The sequence below is a fragment of the Emys orbicularis genome, chromosome 2 (assembly GCF_028017835.1).
Source record: "Emys orbicularis isolate rEmyOrb1 chromosome 2, rEmyOrb1.hap1, whole genome shotgun sequence".
Taxonomy (NCBI): domain Eukaryota; kingdom Metazoa; phylum Chordata; order Testudines; family Emydidae; genus Emys; species Emys orbicularis.
The window spans coordinates 65,150,524-65,169,768 of NC_088684.1; the positions used below are offsets into that span (position 1 = coordinate 65,150,524).

The following is a 19,245-nucleotide window of genomic DNA, read 5'->3' on the forward strand; positions in this document are numbered from 1 at the left end:
TCTGGCAACATTTACAATGCTCTCCAGACCTCTACAGGCCCTGCTTTCTCGTTACAGGTTAATGATAGGCACTTTCCAACCCCCGAGTCCTCCGAGCATCTCCCTGGAGTGCCCAGCCCCTGGACACTCACAGAATTCCCAGAGGCCCTGTTCCCAAAGGAACGGTACCCACAGTTTGCCAGTTACACCATAGAACTCAGCTCTGCCTAACATACAGCACTTAGATTTGTTTTTAGAGAAAGCAAGTATAAGTTTATTTAACAAAGGCCAGAGAGTCAAATGATATCAAGCAGAAGTACTGGAAACAAAGGGTTACATCTGAAATCAAATCATAACACGCATACTAGAGCCTAAACGTAACTAATAAAATATTGCCACGTCAAGAGCAAAAGCTCAAATCCTTCCAGCATACTATAGTAAGGCTTGGCTGTGATCCTCTGTTCATGAAAAAAAACATGCTGTCCTCTTGCCTCCTCAGTGGAAAGATTTATAGTTTTTGTCTCTACAGTTATAGTCCAAAAATCCATTGTCTGCACTTGTGACCAGGATAACCCCTACTGCTTGTGTTTTCCTGTCTAGGGCCTCCCCTGGAGACTTTACAATCACTTGATTAGCATTTTGCTCAGACGGTAATGGGTGTCCATTGTGAACCATACAATACTCAATTTGCATATAGACAGACAGATAAATGTCTCTTGCCTGAAAGAAACTTGTTTTTCAACTTTTTTGCCCCAAGCCACAGACCTGAAGAACATAAATTTCCGTATATAAACATAACTCCTTACATATTCTGTGTACACACATTTTGCAATGATTATGAGGACCAGTATGACAGACTTTCATTAGAGACCTTATATGACACTCTTTGGTGAACTACTATGTGGATACCAGACCCCAGAAGATCCCTGTAACCTCTATGCACCCCTGTGCCCTCTGTCAGCTGGTGCCAAGAGGTCCCTAGGTCACAAATATCCTCTCTAAGCTTGTTCTCCAAGCCACTTCAATCTATCCCTACTAACATCTCACTTCTCTATTGCCTATGGGCTTGTCTTCACTGCAGACTTGAGCACTGTCCCCAACTCGAGTTCATCCACACACAAAAACCCTTTAACTTGAATGTGGTGGTTCTTTTAACTCAAGCTGGCTAGCCTGTCAGGTGTTATAGGCTATAGTTTGAGTTTGCACAGCTTGTCAGTCAGATGGTAACGCAGCTATGCTGTAGTGTGGACAGAGGCTAGCTCCACTTGAGTGACACAATTCCCTCTGTGTGCCAAGAAAGGACAAATAAGTTCTCCCACAACTCACTGGGAAAAAGTTCATAGAGCAACTCAGTTTGCTGCAGTGCAGAGAACCATGGGATATGCCCCTAGAAGTCTTTGCACCACACACGAGTGAGCTCAGTGTGGTCATAGTGTTATTTTACAATGTGGCCACTCGCACTTGAACGAGGCTAACTCAAGAGAATTAACTTGAGTGAGGATTACTCAAGCTAACTCTGCAGTGAAGACACACTCTACAATACGTGAGGGGGAGGAAAGGAAAATAAAGAAATGTAGCTGAACAGCTAAGATACATGCAGATTATGTTAATTTGTGCAGCTGGTGATTTCTAACCATAAAGATGTGCTTGACACTGTTTTACTGTACACATAAATTATTGTAGCGAGATACCAAAGTGTAATGAATGAGCCTGGAAAAACCTGACCAAGTCAAGTGATTCTTAGAGAGTTGTTAGCAGATGATAGTGTTTGTTTTAAACCACAAAATCCTAATACGATTTTTGGTCTGCCACATACTGAGCAATCTAAGCTAATTTTGAAAAGAAATCTATAAATGAATATATAATAATTATTAATTTGCTTTAAAACAGGTCCTGAGTCTGGCTCCAAACGATGGCTTTGCTAAAGTACATTATGGCTTCATCCTCAAGGCAGAAAACAAGATAGCAGAGAGCATTCCATATTTGAAGGTAAAATTCCCATATTAGTTCTTTTCTTTTCTTTTCTTTTCTTTTCTTTTCTTTAAAAATACATTTTACTGGTAGAAAAATGGTAGAAAAAAAGTGGTGGTGGGGGGGGGGGAATTGTGATAACACAGGTTTAGCTATAAGAACAATAGTTATAAATAACCATGTATACTACCCCCAAAATATATTCATAACTGCACAGATCAGTAAACCGAGACACACTTATATATCCAAGATTCATCAAGATTCAAGCATAAAGTATTAATGTTTCCTTGGTCACTAATGAATGATTTTACGTGATGGACAGGTTTGAGTTTCTGGTTGTTTTGAGATTGGCATATGGGGCCAACCTTAAGGTTCCTGAGTAATCCAAATGATCCATTTGCATACTTTTGAATGTTTGGGAGGAAAGTTTGTAAAGTGAAACCCTGCCTTGGAATGTCCAGGCTTTCAAAAAAACAGAAAACCTTTTTGGGGGGAGGATTGGGAAGGAGGAGGCAGTTGAAAAAACTATAGTGTTTTTAAGAATTTTTTGGTTGAAGTAAGTGTTATTCATTCAACCTCAATGGGTAGTGATCAATGGCTCAATGTCTAGTTGGCAGCCGGTATCAAGCGGAGTGCCCCAGGAGTCAGTCCTGGGGATGGTTTTGTTCAACATCTTTAATGATCTGGATGATGGGATGGATTGCACACTCAGCAAGTTCACAGATGACACTAAGCTGGGGGAAGAGGTAGATATGCTGGTGGGTAGGGATAGGGTCCAGAGTGACCTAGACAAATTGGAGGATTGGGCCAAAAGAAATCTGATGAGGTTCAGCAAGGACAAGTGCAAAGTCCTGCAATTAGGACGGAAGAATCCCATGCACAGCTACAGCTTGGGGACCAACTGGCTAAGCAGCATTTCTGCAGAAAAGGACCTGGGGATTACAGTGGACGAGAAGCTGGATATGAGTCAACAGTGTGCCCTTGTTGCAAAGAAGGCTAACAGCATATTGGGCTGCATTACTAGAAGCATTGCCAGCAGATCGAGGGAAGTGATTATTCCCCTCTATTCCGCACTGGTGAGGCCACACCTGGAGTATTGTGTCCAGTTTTGGGGCTCCCACTACAGAAAGGATGTGGGCAAATTGGAGAGAGTCCAGCGGAGGGCAACAAAAATGATTAGGGTGCTGGGGCACATGGCTTACGAGGAGAGTCTGAGAGAACAGGGCTTGTTTAGTCTGCAGAAGAGAAGAGTGAGGGGGGATTTGATAACAGCCTTCAACTAGCTGCAGGGAGTTCCAAAGAGGATGGAGCTATGCTGTTCTCAGTGGTGGCAGATGACAGAACAGGGAGTAATGGTCTCAAGTTGCAGTGGGGGAGGTCTAGGTTGGATATTAGGAAAAACTATTTCACTAGGAGGGTGGTGAAGCGCTGGAATGGGTTACCTAGGGAGGTGGTGGAATCTCCATCCTTAGAGGTTTTTAAGGCCCGGCTTGACAAACCCTGGCTGGGATGATATAGTTTGGGTTGGTCCTGCTTTGAGCAGGGGTTTGGACTAGATGACCTCCTGAGATCTCTTCCAACCTTAATCTTCTATGATTCTATGAACCTAAATTTCAGGATAACAAATAATTATACATGTATATAGTTATATACTGATATATTTTACACGCCTATTTCTTGGATTGAATGGACAGCATACTGTAACAGCTAAATTAACTCAGTTTTACTAGTGTTTCTTTTTCTTTCTTTCTCTAGGAAGGCCTAGAGTCTGGTGACCCTGGCACTGATGATGGACGCTTTTATTTTCATTTAGGTGATGCCCTGCAGAGAGTTGGAAACAAAGAGGTATGAGTCTTACATATCCTTTATTCTAAAAAATGCAGTCCTGCAAGGTGCTGGGCACTCTTTTTCCAGTTCAGGAAAGCATCTAATCATGGTCTTAACATTGGGAATGTGAATAATCCCATTGGTTTAACAGCCCAGAATCTGGTGGAGCTCAGACTGTAGGACATCAGCAGCAGAAAGTCTGCCTGGAGTGTGGGTGCACAGCAACCCGTTAACAAATCCTGGTCCACCAGAGCGGGGCAGGGCAGAAGGGAAGGGCACAGAAAGATAACCAGTGCAAACCAAGGAGTGAGCAGGGTAGCCAGGGAGGGCTAGTCAGGGGACCAGGGGAATTCACAGATTCAGTGAGTAAAATTTTTGACTAAAAAGTATCTGTGTTTGACTAAAAGGTATGTTGCTACCACTGCAGGTGGAACCAACCCTGAACTACAGGAACCTTTCCCCCATGGACAAAAATAGATGAATACAGTGTATGTGTGAATGTTTGCTCACAGGTTCAATGTAACGAACTGCCTTAGACCTCAACTATGGGAGTAGGGCTCTCACTGCAACAGACATATAAGTAGTGCAGGACTTTGAACCAGTGCATTGGTTTCCTGTATTCATTCGTGTGTTAGATTAGCAGGCAGATCAGAAAAATAGAATTCTTGCATAAATATTGAGGATTTTTCTTCAGGGCATAATGAGCACAAAATATAATGGAAACCAAGAGAGCTTCTGATTTATTGAATTTAGTAAATTCAAGGTTACACATGTGGATTAGCCCTGCTTCTTTTGAGGGGAAATCAGAAAATGTGGGTGTTTTTTAAACTATGAATCCTAATATTGACATGAAAATAAAAAAGATTCTTTGATAAGGAGTATGGACAGCTGAAAACAAGAAAGCACTGTCTTGAGAGAATCTTCTATTTGTATGTTATTTATCAGTGACACACAAAATATTTCAGAGGCATCGACATTCAAGCCGTTTCAGAAATGCAGTCCTCTTGTGTATCTTATATCCAATCAGTGGAACAAAAAAATCTGCTCATGGCATTTCTGTAGTCAACATAAACCAGTGGCTATAATCAGACTTTGGCTGTGATCTTAACTGGAACCAGATAACCAAATATGACTGACCTTCAATTATTCTATGCAAATCTTATAGAACTGTGATTATAACAATTAGACTGAAGCTAAATCTCCAGATCCAGGTGACAACATTTTAGCACCTGAATTTTTAAAGTTAGACTATCTCCTGTGGAAGTATAATAAAATATCCCTCTTCTGAATTCTTGTGGATTTAAAAGTTCATGTGCAAGTAAGAATTAGTTGGCCTCCCATATATATATAAAAAACAAAATTGAAATCCCTTTATGCTCAAAGAGGAGAAGATTAAGGAAAAGAAGAATAATCTTGCTTGTAAGGATCATACTAGAGGACTAAATTATTGATTATGTGTGGCTAATGATACCACACAGACACAATTAATTTGTACCATCCTAATTCCCAAGTAGGGATTTGTACTAATGTTTATGGAGTTGAAGGCCAAAGTTATGTAGAAAAAGATCTAATCAATGATGAATGAACTTCTGCTCTAACAGAGCAGACTTAAATTTATCACAGTGGAAAGTCCACGGTTAATCTAAATTTTTCTCACTGGCCTTGAGATCAGTACATAAGGAACATGTGGAATTGTCATCACAGAAGGTAGACATTCATCTATTAGGGCTAAATTAGCAATTCAGCTTTGGTAAATTGCAGGGGGTAGAGTAGAAGAGGCTCTTTCCAACTCAAATAAGATGGTACACTGAATAATAAAAATATCAAATGAATGGAAAGTGTTATGTAAAGAATAAGTGGAGAAAATGATTTTTCATGGGGATTATATGGACTAAGTACTTATCAGACTATTAATCAATTGGAAAACATTGTTTATTGCTGCAGCTATCTTAAATTGTAGAGTGGGCTCCTCCTAATCTTTCCCTACCTTAACAGGTGTATTTGAAATAAAAATGTTTTTAATAGGGGCTAACAATAATATACAACCCTACACATAACTGAACAGCACTAGTGATCTCTTTCCACAGTCAGTAGTTGAAACAGGTAATTCATACTCTTGTTACCTGGGCTAGCTTTAGATATATTGCAAATGAGCGCAGGCAGTGAGTGGGTAAAGTCTACTAGTACTAGTCTATTACTACAACCTACAGGCTGAGGAACATATGTTAAAAATCATCCTCTTTCCATTTCAGAGGCTTAACCCAGATAAGCTTAAACTATAAAGATATACTGGAAATTACCCAAGGTAATACATAACATTTTTATGATCCATATCTAAAGAGACAACTTTAAAAATCTCCTCTCAGAAACTTGTAATATTTTATAGCCGTCAAAAGGAAAAGCTCCAAGGCTGTCCACTGTTATTCTATTTGTCAACACGGCTTTTCAGTGCTTCATACATCTACCGTAAGAGCACATTTTGCAGCAATTCTCTCCTTCATAGATCATCAGAGTTTTATACACCAGAGAGTATCATCCAATATTTTAAGAGTGACGAAAACTTAAACATAGACCTCCAAAGAAATAGACTCATAGACTTTAAGGTCAGAAGGGACCCATTATGATCATCTAGTCTGACCTCCTGCACAACGCAGGCCACAGAATCTCACCCACCCACTCCTGTAACAAACCCCTAACCTATGTCTGAGTTATTGAAATCCTCAAATCATGGTTTAAAGACCTCAAGGTGCAGAGAATCCTCCAGCAAGTGACCCGTGCCCCACACTGCAGAGGAAGGCGAAAAAACTCCAAGGCCTCTGCCAATCTGCCCTGGAGGAAAATTCCTTCCTGACCCCAAATATGGCGATCAGCTAAACCCTGAGCATGTGGGCAAGACTCACCAGCCAGCACACAAGAAAGAATTCTCTGTAGTAACTCAGATCCCACCCCATCTAACATCCCATCACAGACCATTGGGCATATTTATTGCTAATAATCACAGATCAATTAATTGCCAAAATTAGGCTATCCCATCATACCATCCCCTCCATAAACTTATCAAGCTTTGTCTTGAAGCCAGATATGTCTTTTGCCCCCACTACTCCCCTTGGAAGGCCGTTCCAGAACTTCACTCCTCTAATGGTTAGAAACCTTCGTCTAATTTCAAGTCTAAACTTCCTAATGTCCAGTTTATATCCATTTGTTCTTGTAATTCTCTCTGGTTTCATAGTCCTTGATGGTTATTTAATAACTTGTCTTTGAAATCCAACTCATCCACTAAAGTGTAAAGTACTTTTTTTATTTGAACAAAAGTGTATTAAGTAATTGGTTAAAATGACACATCAGGTTTTTTAGGAAGGAATTCTATTATGTAAAGAAATCCAATAGCTTCTTTAATCGGTGATGGCTAAGATTAAGTCAAAGCATACAGTACTGTAGTATCTGATTCCTGTACAAGAAACACTTCTATTTTTGTGTCTACTTCTCTAGGCTTTGGGGGGCAGTTTAATATGCTGGCACTACTGCCCTCTACTGGATGGAATGTCACATGTGCTCAGTTGGTTGTGTTCATTTCTGTCCAGAGGCTTACCTACAGAGAGAACCAAACGTGATTTGTCCTTTTGCTTAAATGTTAAACATCTGTATTTCTACTGCAAACAGTTTTGGGCTTTTGTCCTTTGTGCCACCTGTGTGCAGTTTACTGGATGACTGCAGTTACTGCATACAGCCAGGGATTCGCTGTAACAGAAGGGATAAGGGAACTGTTTTCTATTCTATGTTTGTACAGTGTTTGGCACAAAGTGCCTAATCAGGGCCTTTACGTGTTACTGGAATACAAATAATAATAATTATTATTATTATAATTAATACAACATCAAAAACACAAGCAGTGTTTCACCCTCTGGTGAGTTCTCTTTGGAGTGGATCATCTTTTCTTCTCCTTCGATATGTACTCTAGTGGCAGAAAAAGGCAAAATTAACCTTGCCTGCTGATAAAGGGTGTGAGCCTATGATTCCTTGCTCATGTGAGTAGTCCCACTGTGGTCAAGCTTGCAGGATCAGACCAAAGCAAGAGCACGAGAGTTAGACAGGATTGATTGTGGAGCAGTGGTTAACAAAGTATGGCACACCGGCTGCAATCAAATGGTCTTTATAATTGATTCAATAAATCAAAATGTGCACAGTCACATGGAGCTGGGCGGGGAGAAGGCAGCTGCCAGTCAGCCCCTGACTCTAGGGGTTACTGTTCCCATGCTGGGCAATCAGGATGCTGGAGCTGGGTGTCCTCTCTGGAGCCAGCTGATCTTCCGCCCCTGCCTTCTCCCCAACTGGTTTGGAGTGGCTGAGGCATGGTAGGAGGGGGGGGGGCAAGCAGGGAGGGTCCAACCACCAGCCTCCTGCCTGGCCTCCAGCAGCAGCTACTTCTCTGTTTCAGGAGGTCTGTGAGAGGGGCTCTCGGCAGCACTGCGTTGAGCGGGGGAGCTTTGGAGAGGGGACTGGGGAGCAGGGAGAATTTTTTGGGGGGGGTCACCTCCTGGTCTGGTGAGTGTGGTGTGTCAGCTAGTATGGAATCAGGATTCCTCTCTCAGGTGCTCACAAAGCCCCTGGTTCAGTGGTGTCTGAGTGCCTCACAGTCTTTACGGTATTCGTCTGCACAGCATCCCTGTGTGCTAGGGAAGTGCTGTCACCCCTGTTCTTTGGATAGGGAACTGAGGCATAGAGGGGAGGAGCGATTTGCTCATGCTCACCTGGAAAGAGCAAGAGATTGAACCCCAGGTCTCCCAAGTCCCAGTTTAGCCCTGAACTATTGGAACAGCCCTCCTCTTGGTGAATTACTAGGGGTTGGTTTTCACCTGTCTTGGTGAATACAGACCGGAAGGTCTCACAATTTTGGTTGACTCTAGCAATCTACTCTATTATTTTTTTTCTTAAGTGCTTATTACCAGGCTATCTTAAAGGATAAAATGATGCTCATATAGGAAGCCCGTTGCTTTGCCAAGAGGGAGTGTCATTCAGAGGTGTTGAAATGCCTTTTTAAGATTATTCTTTTCTGCTGAAGTTGGGCTGATGTAAATTGGTTGTTAACAACTTCAATCTTCTAGGCATACAAGTGGTATGAGCTTGGGCACCAGAGAGGTCACTTTGCATCGGTTTGGCAGCGCTCTCTCTACAATGTTAATGGACTAAAAGCTCAGCCTTGGTGGACAGCAAAGGAAACTGGTTATACTGAATTGGTGAAGGTAAGTAATGAGTTTCTCCCTCTCTCTTTTAACTAACAGACTATAAAGTTAACTCCAGATGCTTTACACTGAGTGGCTGAGATAGATGTAATCAGTAAATATAAAATGTATATGATAGGCCATTGAAGTTTATCAAGTGCAAAATGACAGCAGAACCTCAGTGATTTGCACCAATGACGGGCACCCTCTATGAATTTTAAGTTTTGTAATTAGTAAGGGCCATATCCTTCATCCCTTGTACTACAAAAGTCAGTGGCTTCATTGGGAGTTTTAATTGCATCAGGAATATGAGCTGAGGCCCCAAGTGACAGATACAATAAAGAACACCAGGATAATACTATTTAGTTATTTTAATGCTCTTTGCTCATTTAATTTGACAAGTGTAGTTCAGTTTTAATATTTATAGTAATACTTCATCATGTGCAAAAATGTATTCTAGTATATCTTGTAAAGAATATAGCCTTAAACAAAAGGAGACCTCACTACAACAGACCTCTATTAAATCCTTGATGAGAAATGGGAATAAGTAACATTTTTGTGCATACTTGCAAAGTGTGAATCAGCAACATTCTACTATGCAGGCATTTTAAAAACACGACTACTCATTTCCATGAAAAAACGGACTGATTCCTCCAAGACAGCCATTTTAATATTTATATATAAAACAACATGTGTTATGGTTTTGGTGCAGATCTAAAGCAAAAAATTGATTGTCCATTGTAATTTCCCAGTTACTGAGAAAAACAACACATTTTCCCGAATAACATTGTATTGAATATAAAATCGATGTGTATCTACACACACACACACTCTGTATATGAAGAAAAACATGTAGGACCATATATTGCCTGGCACAAGGGGGAGAGATCAGAACACAGGGTGCCTCTTGCCCTGTCAAGGAGCTGTGCACTGTGGAAGTCCTCAGGGCAGTGCCCTTTCAGAGCTAGCTTCAGGAAAGATGGAGCCATGGCCCTGTCCCGTCCACATCCACCAGCAGAGGCACGGAGAGGAAGTGAATAGTGCACCCTCAATAGTGATGCAGTGGTCATGCTACCCCAGCACTTAGGGATTTCCAGGAGCTGAGCCTGCCTTTCTGAAGTACAGTGCCTCCCTGAATTCCTTCGGGGGTGGGGTGGCACCTTAAAAGCACTTTTAAGCCCATAGGATATAATAATGTAAATCATACAAGCAATGGAATCCCTGAAAGCACCGAGGTACAATCACAATGAATGACAGAAGAGAGTAGGAACAATAAGAGGAAGATCAATAATATAAGGAAGTGAAACAACAATTGGGATAGATGGATGGTCAAGGAAAATGTAGAATTTTTGAAGCTTGATGTGAATTACCATCTGCAATTTCCAAGCTTTTGTCAATTTGGATCTGAAAGCTGACATTGGAAAATATTTGTATACTCACATTATGTCTCACATATTTATTAGTTTGATATTTATTTTATTTTGTGTCTTTCATTTATATATTAAAAATATCGCCCCGGTGGAATTTAATATGTTTTTGTTTGTAGTTGTAGACAGTTACAGTTGTACACAAAGTTGTGCAGTCTGTTTTTCCCAGGTAGAATCACTACCAAGGTAGCTAGGTCAGTCATTTGTCCAAATAACAGTGAAACCTGTTCCTTTAACATTTGTTAATCACTGTAAGCAAAATCATGATTAAAATAAAAAGCTTAATCAGGTCGGATGCACAGTACTATGAGGTGATGAATAATAAAGTACTCAGAGGTAATGCAATATTTAGTTCCTTGGCTATGTTATTGGTAACAGATCGTGTCATTGCACTTGGACTGAATTGCTGGTCTTGATTTATAGGTACATTTTACTTTAACTGGGGAGAGAGATGTTTCACGTTCTTTAAGTTTAAGGTAACCTTCACAGTTGCTAGTGTGATTCCAAAATATAAGTTGAAGGCATCTCCAAAAAAGATTTGTAGTGTTGTATCCTCTCCCACCCTCTACCATTCCCACCCCCAATGACTCAGTACAATTATTTGAACATTTTAAAAAAGGTTAAATGAATTCTAAAAATGTACTGTGCTGCAAGCAAAATGTGCAGTAGCATTCCCAAGACAGTGGTAACAAACTTCATAAAAACGACTGTTTTATTAACTTCAAAGGCATTCTGACTTCCGTTTACATTTTTGTTAAAAAGACGAAATCTGTGCAAGTTGTTTCCCCATCCCACACAATGAAAACCAATCTGTAATCATTCTTCCCTGCTTTGCATCTTGTACAGTCATTTAACATCTGTGCGAGACGGATGTAAATTGCAACCAAATGGGAATGAAAGAGTTTTACACTTTCTTTGCACAGGGGTACATGGCTGCACAAGGTGCCAGGCAGTGGGTAATCAGGCCTATTCTCCCTCAGAGCTGTTCTACATATTGTTGAATGCAAGTTAGCAGTCAGTGAGGACAAGAACAAACCATATTCAGCACTATGGCAGCTTTACAGTGATTAAATTCTACACACTGAGGGTTTATTCATCGTCAGTGATACAATGCTGAACACAGTTTGTCCTGATCTACACTGTCTGCTATAATGTGTTCATTGGATTAATTAACACAGCAGTGGATAGCCATGTTCGAAACAGTACCATTTTGTCACTTAGACTACCATAAGTGTATTTAATGTTATGTTATGGTTTCTTTGGAATGGGGATGAGAATTGAACTATGTCTTGTCTTGCTCAGTGTACAAATAACTTAGGAAAAAATGCCTTGTTCTAGTATTCCTTTCCTTTCCAATTACACAGCTAATTCCAGGATCCAGGGACTATTCAAAAATGATTATAAGCATATTTTAAAACAATATCATTTCATGGGATGCTTATGCCTGGTAAAGCAAGGGGTTAATGCCCCTGCAACTGCTGCATACAGTCTAATAATTAAGCTTTGGAGGGTTCTTGAAAAAAAATAGGGACAAGCCTAATTGGTGACAAGCCTCCAATTCCTTAGAGGGCAGAGAACCTAACCGTGCTGCGTGGAAAGAGCCTGTTGAGTGACTGGTAAGTAGGTGTGCTGGTAATATTGCTCTCTGTATGTCTGTCTAGGTCATCATCATAGTATTTGAGGGATTCTGAGGGCTTGTCTACACTGGCAACGTTAAAGCGCTTTAAAGTGGCTTATGTAGTTGTAGCACAGCACTGGGAGAGAGCTCTCCCAGCACTCTAAAAAACCCAGCTCCATGAGGTGTTTTTTCACACCCGTGAGCGACACAGTTGCAGCGCTGTAAAGTGCCAGTGTAGACAAGCCCTAATAAGATGCAGGAAATGCCTCCTTTCTTCTTCAGTCTCGACTAAAGGAATATATACATCTCTGAACGTAAAGCAAACTAAGTTGCTTCTGCAGCTGACACCTTTCTTTGATGCAATTAGTTGCCCCTCTGCTAGCCTGTAGCAGGATATTTTTGATGCATTGCACCATTCTGTGGTATTTTTGTTTAACTCCAGTATGTTTACTTCCTGGTTAGTTAGTTCTCATTCAAAATGTACAAGAGGTAAGACATTTTTTGTATCCTGAAATAATCTTTGCTAGTCCTAAATAAGTACCAACACAGATAACTTTGTCCTTTCCTGATATTGTAGCTTTGACATTTGGAAAGGATCCCAGTAATACTTTGCCAGCAATGTACTATAGTGAGTGGAAATGATTGATTAAAGTAGATCATGTGCTCTCTGTTTTCTCTGACAATGTGGATTTTACTAATTAAGAAATTTAAGCCATCCTCAGCTGGAAGAAAATGAGAGGTAGCTACCCTACCACATGTCCACAATCCATAATTGGCCTTGAAAGGAGTGCTGGGTGGTTAAATAGCACCTTTTGCAGATCATGCTGACACCTAGGTTTGAAATGGTTTAGAAAACAAAGGCTAAAGATTAAAACTTAATGGTGAAATTTAGTTTTAAATTAAGAGAAGTAACTGTTTAATATAAAAAAAAGTGTGGGGAGACTTTAAGGAAAGCCCTGTCTTGCAAAGAGCAAAGGCATTAAATATTTATTGTTGTGACACTGGTGATGGTTATAGATTAAATAGGCTTTGGAAACTCAGAGTGAAGATTTCTTGGTGTGTTCAGTAATATTTTTTTCTAAAAATCAAGATTAAATTAAGAAAACCCATACTCGGGTGTAGTACAGTATTTGCAATTAAAATCTACAGTGTAATCAGATGTAAAGCAACAATAAGATGCAATTAGTGTTTAAGAAAAAGACATTGAGGAAAAAACAAGTAGCGGTTTATAGAAATCAGCTCTTATTGAACAAATGCTTGTACTCGAGGTACTATTCACATTTGAATTCTTGATTCGAACCAAGATTGGATCACAACTCAAAAGAGTTGGCTGGTCTTAACCTGTTGTTTGAAACTATGCATATAATACAGTATGGTAATTTTTAATATTTTCCTGGGAAATGCCAGTACTTGGAATATCAGCAAGACAGTTGGTCCCAGTCCTGCAAACACTCATTCAACAGGACTACTTGTAGTTAAGGCTACGTTTTAGTCATTTTTAGTAAAAGTCATGGTCAGGTTACGGGCAGTAAACAAAAATTCATGGCCCATGACCTCTCCATGACTTGTACTGTATACCCCTGACTAAATCTTGGGGAGGGGGGTGGCCCAAGGGGCACCATGGGTGCTCAGGGGAGGGGGCAGCCTTGGGTCTCGCCTCCCCGGAAGCGGTGACATCCCTCAGCTCCTAGGCGGAGGTGCAGTCACACATCTCTGCACGCTGCCTCCTCCCCAAGTGCCAGCTCCACAGTTCCCATTGGCTGGGAACTGCGGCCATTGGGAGCCTTGGGGGTGGTGCCTGCAGGCAGAGGCAGCGCACAGAGCCCCCTTGCTGAGGAGCCAAAGGAAGTTGCCGCTTCAGGGGAGCTCCTCCCCCGTGAGGTAAACGCCACCCAGAGCTCTCACCCCCTCCCGTGCCCCAACTTCCAGCCCTGAGCTCCCTACCCAAACTACTGCTGTTGCTGGGGAGGTGGCAGTGGCCTGAGACTGCCCCAGCAGCAGCCGGTGCGACTGGCCACTACAGAGGTCACGGAAAGTCACAGAATCCGTGACCTCCGTGACAAACTTGCAGCCTTACTCATAGCTAAAGTTCAGCATGTGTGTAAGTGTTTTCAAAACCAGGGTCTTGGAGATAAACAAGTGTGTTTGAACTTTTCCACGTAGTGCTCAGGTTCCTGAATCCACCTTCCGTCTGATAAGAGACAGATTTTAGTATTACTTGCAGTGAAGAATTATCAAGTTGCTTTGCAGACATATTCAGTTATATTCAAAACAGTTTGTCCATGGGTCTGTGGAGACAAGAGTCTTAAAAGGAAAGTACAAGCACCTTCCAGTTGAATTTTGGCCTGTTTTGCTTGCAGACCTCTAGAAGTGGTAGGGAAGATGCTATGTACAAGCTGTGATATAGACCCATGCTCTTCATGCTAGCAAGAGGTGGGTGCTGGGCCAATTATTGTCAGGGATTAACAATATCTCCTTTTGGGAGGGCAGGATACAGACCTTTTGCATTAGATCCTTGCTCAAATAGAAGAAATGCTTGACGCTGATATTCTAGCTAATTACTGCCCAGTCTCAACCTGTCCTCTTTGGGCCAGGGGATTGAGGAGTTTGTGGCAAAGCACCTCCGGCACCATTTAGAGTTTTCTGATTTTCTTGACCTGTATTACTTTAGATTACAGCCTGTATAAAGTCAAGCTGCATTGGTTTCCTTCCTCTGTTCCTGCCAATAGGTGGTCAGTTATTCATGATAGAATTTTCATTTGGAACAACAGCCTTTTACAGCGTTGAACATGAAGTGGTGTTAACTCACCTGCCAATTCTGGCTTGGGTTAACAACGCTGTCTTCAGTAGCTCCATTCTAGCCTTTCCAAAAAATCTCAGAGGCTGATGTTATGAAACTGCATATCCATAAAGTACTCTGCTTTGGGGTTTGCATGGGAGGCAACATACCTACCCATGCTACAATCACATCTTCACTTTGCGGGTATCAAGGGATCAATTTTCTGGGATCCGCTTGCTGCCTGTCATTTAACTGAAGAAAGTCAAGTGGCAATGCACCATTGAACTGAAATGGAAATTTCATGGATTCACACATTTTAAGGCTAGAAGCGACCATTATGGTTATCTACGCTAACCTCCCTCATTAACACAGGTCTTAGAATTTCACACAGCAATCCTTGCATCTAGCCCATCACATTCAAACAGATGATATGGAGATGAACCAGTAAGAGCCCATTTTGCATGAATTAAAATATTCCTACACAAGTGCTTTTGTTTTCAAAAATTGGAGGGGGAAATGCAAAATTGCTCATGCAAAATGTGGTTCAGTGAACAAAGTAAATGGCTGGGTGTCGTGGAAAAATTGACCACACCGTTGATTTTGGGTCAGACACACTGATGCACCTTTATTAGGTAACACAATACAATTATGCATAAAGGGAAGGTCGGCGTATCCCCAAGCAAGGGGTCAGCCGCCTTACATAAATCACACAGTTTTAAGCTTATAAAGGTAAAAACCGCAACGCGTAATGAAGCATTACAAATCTTATCAGCCTTATTTGGTATATTTATCAGCAAACCAATCAGAGCCTCTCTGGGGCCGCGACTTGGACCCGATACCATTTAGGGTTTTTCCTGTTATTGCTAGAGGCTCCTGCACGGCCCCCCCTCTTGCATTACCTTCTGTTGCATTACTTTATTGAGTACTAAGTTACCTAATGCGTTTAATTTGCTAATAGAGTTGTACAACAAGCCCTTTTTTTTAACTGTGTGCCCACCTACTTGCGGTTTCACTGTACAAGACTTTTTTGCTTTATTAATTTTTCATAGCTAAACTACTGTTATTTTAGGTCAGGTTACCCAACTACCAGTAGGCGTTGGTTCCCTTTTTCTCCTGTTGGCCTTTTGATTGAGCCATACAGGTCCTGCATTGTGTCACACAAGCTTATAACTTAAAGCATATACTTTTAATATTAAGCAGGCCTGCCACGGCCTGCTGTTGCTAGCTTAGCAATAGGTTATAATTCAGAGTAAGGCATATGGGGTTCCCCGAAAATCCTCCACAACTTGGTGGAGAATGCGGGCATTCTTGAGTCAGTGGTGGTTTCCTTTATATCCCAGAGAGATCACCCAGCCTATTCAGCCTCTGTTCCTGCCTGCATAATCTCCTGTCATCCGAAACTTGTTTTTATTCTGGGCTGGCACTCTAAAAGTGTTTAACTGCCAGACGGATGTCCCAGTAATTTCACCGAGGCTGTTCCAAAGGAACCGTTGGGTCTAAGACCTCGTGTACACACCACAAAACAGACAATCCCTACGCCCTCCCCCCTAGCTTATAGCCTAAGAGAGCGCAGCATGATGCAAGAATTTAAACAGACAAGTTACAGAACAGACACACACAAAACGAACAGGCGTCAGGCAAATGAGTCTTACCTTAAAAGGTTCGGATCACAGCGCGCCCTTACCTGAACCCAGAGCCTATGGGCAGCTCCCCACCGAAGCCCAAATAGAGACAAGGGTCTCTTACCTGGCGCCTGGGATCGGTGTGAAAGCGGTCCACGGTCCTCCGGTCCGGTGGGACGTCGAGTGATCGAGCCCCCAAATTGTCGTGGTCAAAGACCCCCGCGCAGTCATTTTAGTTCAAAGACTCATAGCCTGAGGCCAGTTTTTTGACATACAAACCAGTGCGCACTGGGGTGTGGTCCGGAGACCAACACACCAGCAACAGCTCACCAGCTTCTTTTATTCCATTAAACCACAAACAGGGTACAAACAATACGTCATGAGTTAAGAAATTGGGGACCAATTATAAACCCTGGGCATTACCGGGCGAATACCCTCCTCCGCCTGTCTGGATAATGGATATTGGCGGATCCTGGGGAGGGGCTTCGCTGGGTTTACACGGATTTTAACCGGTTGGGCAGAACCAATGCGCCCAACCTGGTTGGCATGTTTTGCCCATAACGTGGGTGAGACCTTTGCCAGCAATTCCTGTTGCAACAAGGAAGGGCTGGACTGGGTGTCCCCCATCGGAGCCTGCTCTTCCTGCAGCAGAGCTAAAACTGTATTCTGTGCAGGATCGGGCACCTTCAGAAACACCCCGTCTGGGGAGCAAAAAATTGTACAATTCAGTTTACACAGCAAATCCTTTCCCATCTTATTGTACCACATAAAATACGCATTAAACTGACCCTGGGGCACCGTGTTGGCAAGAAGGGCTCCTCTAAGGTGCACCATCCTGTCAAGATCAAAGCTACCCTCCAGGGGAAACTGCAGTTTCGGATTATCTCTAGTGTACCAGTTCCACTTATTTAAATATTTACACGTCGACGATCCATAATGTACGTACATATAAGCAGCAGGCGTGCCTTTGGGTGGGACCGGCAGGATTTTTGATCCTTTGGCCCCCATTCTTTTCACAGCTCACTTTTACTCAAGCCAATTACACCAGGATGCTAACTCGGGGGTCACCACAGTTCTACACTAATGGCCCATCTTAGGCCTGCCCTTGTTTCATGGCAGGAACACAAGGGAGCAGGTTCCCAGGCATTTCTCCTCTGGTGAACCTACAGGAAAGCGGACAAGGGGGGCGGGCTGACTGGGCAACCCGTGGTCCCCGTACGTCCCTCTCCAGCCCTGGGCACCAGCCTTCAAGCCAACGGTGCTGCAGTAGCTTTTGAGCCGACGGTACGGTTTCCTGGGGCTTCCCTCCTCTCCGAGGTAGGGAAGGGAGCTTATGGCTCCGGGGGGAACAAAAAGGGACCCCGTGGCCTTTTACAAGGCAGTGCTCAAAGAGCGGTCACTGGGCCATGGGGAAGTGGAGGGGTAAAGGACAACGGGATGGGGAACACACAAGCACCCCGGCTGGTTAGCCACTTACCAAGGCCTGCCAGTCGGGGAAGCTTTTTAATCTTTCTTTAAGCGGGTCGTGGAGCTTGCTTTCAGAACACCCCCCCCGGTCACGAGCAATTACTTGCTTCGCAGGGGGTCTGGGGCGTCTTTCCACGACCAACACACTCCGGCCGCTTGGCCTTATACACACACACACAGGCCGCCCGGCCTCACACACACAGGCACATTTCCTGGCACAGCCGCCAGGGCGAAAACTGCCCCTTGTCCCTCCCAACCTGGTCGGCTCCGGGACCCCGAACGCCCAGCTCTAATAGGCGATCAGGCTACTCCGGACCAAAGGAGCGCGGTCCGAGGGGGCTCGCCGGCACCTCCTGAGACTGTACAGTCCTCTGAGACTGAGTCCGCAACTCAGCCTAACACACCTCGGAGACTGAGTCCGCAACTCAGCCTAACACACCTCGGAGACTGAGTCCGCAACTCAGCCTAACACACTTCGGAGACTGAGACCGCATCTCAGCCTAACACACTTCGGAGACTGAGACCCGCCCAGTCTAACACAAACCTGAATAAAGGCGTCAAGCGTGTCTGACTTTGTCCCAAGGTTGGATCCAGCTTGTGACTTACCCCTGTCAGAGCCTACGGACCAGTCCTCTCCCAGGCCCCTAGCAGCAGAGATTTCAAAAGGTCTCTTACCTCTTAGATGGGCCCCGGGGTTGGAAGAGAACTGCCCGCGGTCCTCCGATCCAGGGATGTCATCTGTGGATCCCGGACGAGCCCCCAAATTGTCGTGGAAAAATTGACCACACCGTTGATTTTGGGTCAGACACACTGATGCACCTTTATTAGGTAACACAATACAATTATGCATAAAGGGAAGGTCGGCGTATCCCCAAGCAAGGGGTCAGCCGCCTTACATAAATCACACAGTTTTAAGCTTATAAAGGTAAAAACCGCAACGCGTAATGAAGCATTACAAATCTTATCAGCCTTATTTGGTATATTTATCAGCAAACCAATCAGAGCCTCTCTGGGGCCGCGACTTGGACCCGATACCATTTAGGGTTTTTCCTGTTATTGCTAGAGGCTCCTGCACGGCCCCCCCTCTTGCATTACCTTCTGTTGCATTACTTTATTGAGTACTAAGTTACCTAATGCGTTTAATTTGCTAATAGAGTTGTACAACAAGCCCTTTTTTTTAACTGTGTGCCCACCTACTTGCGGTTTCACTGTACAAGACTTTTTTGCTTTATTAATTTTTCATAGCTAAACTACTGTTATTTTAGGTCAGGTTACCCAACTACCAGTAGGCGTTGGTTCCCTTTTTCTCCTGTTGGCCTTTTGATTGAGCCATACA

At 43.0% G+C, this 19,245-nt stretch overlaps 1 protein-coding gene across 1 annotated transcript in view; it reads left to right on the forward strand.

The window, feature by feature from the left end:
* Positions 1-19,245, forward strand: part of ASPH (aspartate beta-hydroxylase) — a 210,016-nt gene that overhangs the window by 170,083 nt on the left and 20,688 nt on the right. Inside the window, exons 22-24 of the mRNA XM_065400175.1 lie at positions 1,870-1,968; positions 3,706-3,795; positions 8,880-9,017. Coding sequence (XP_065256247.1) covers positions 1,870-1,968; positions 3,706-3,795; positions 8,880-9,017 — 327 coding nt within the window. The remainder of the gene's footprint in view (positions 1-1,869; positions 1,969-3,705; positions 3,796-8,879; positions 9,018-19,245) is intronic.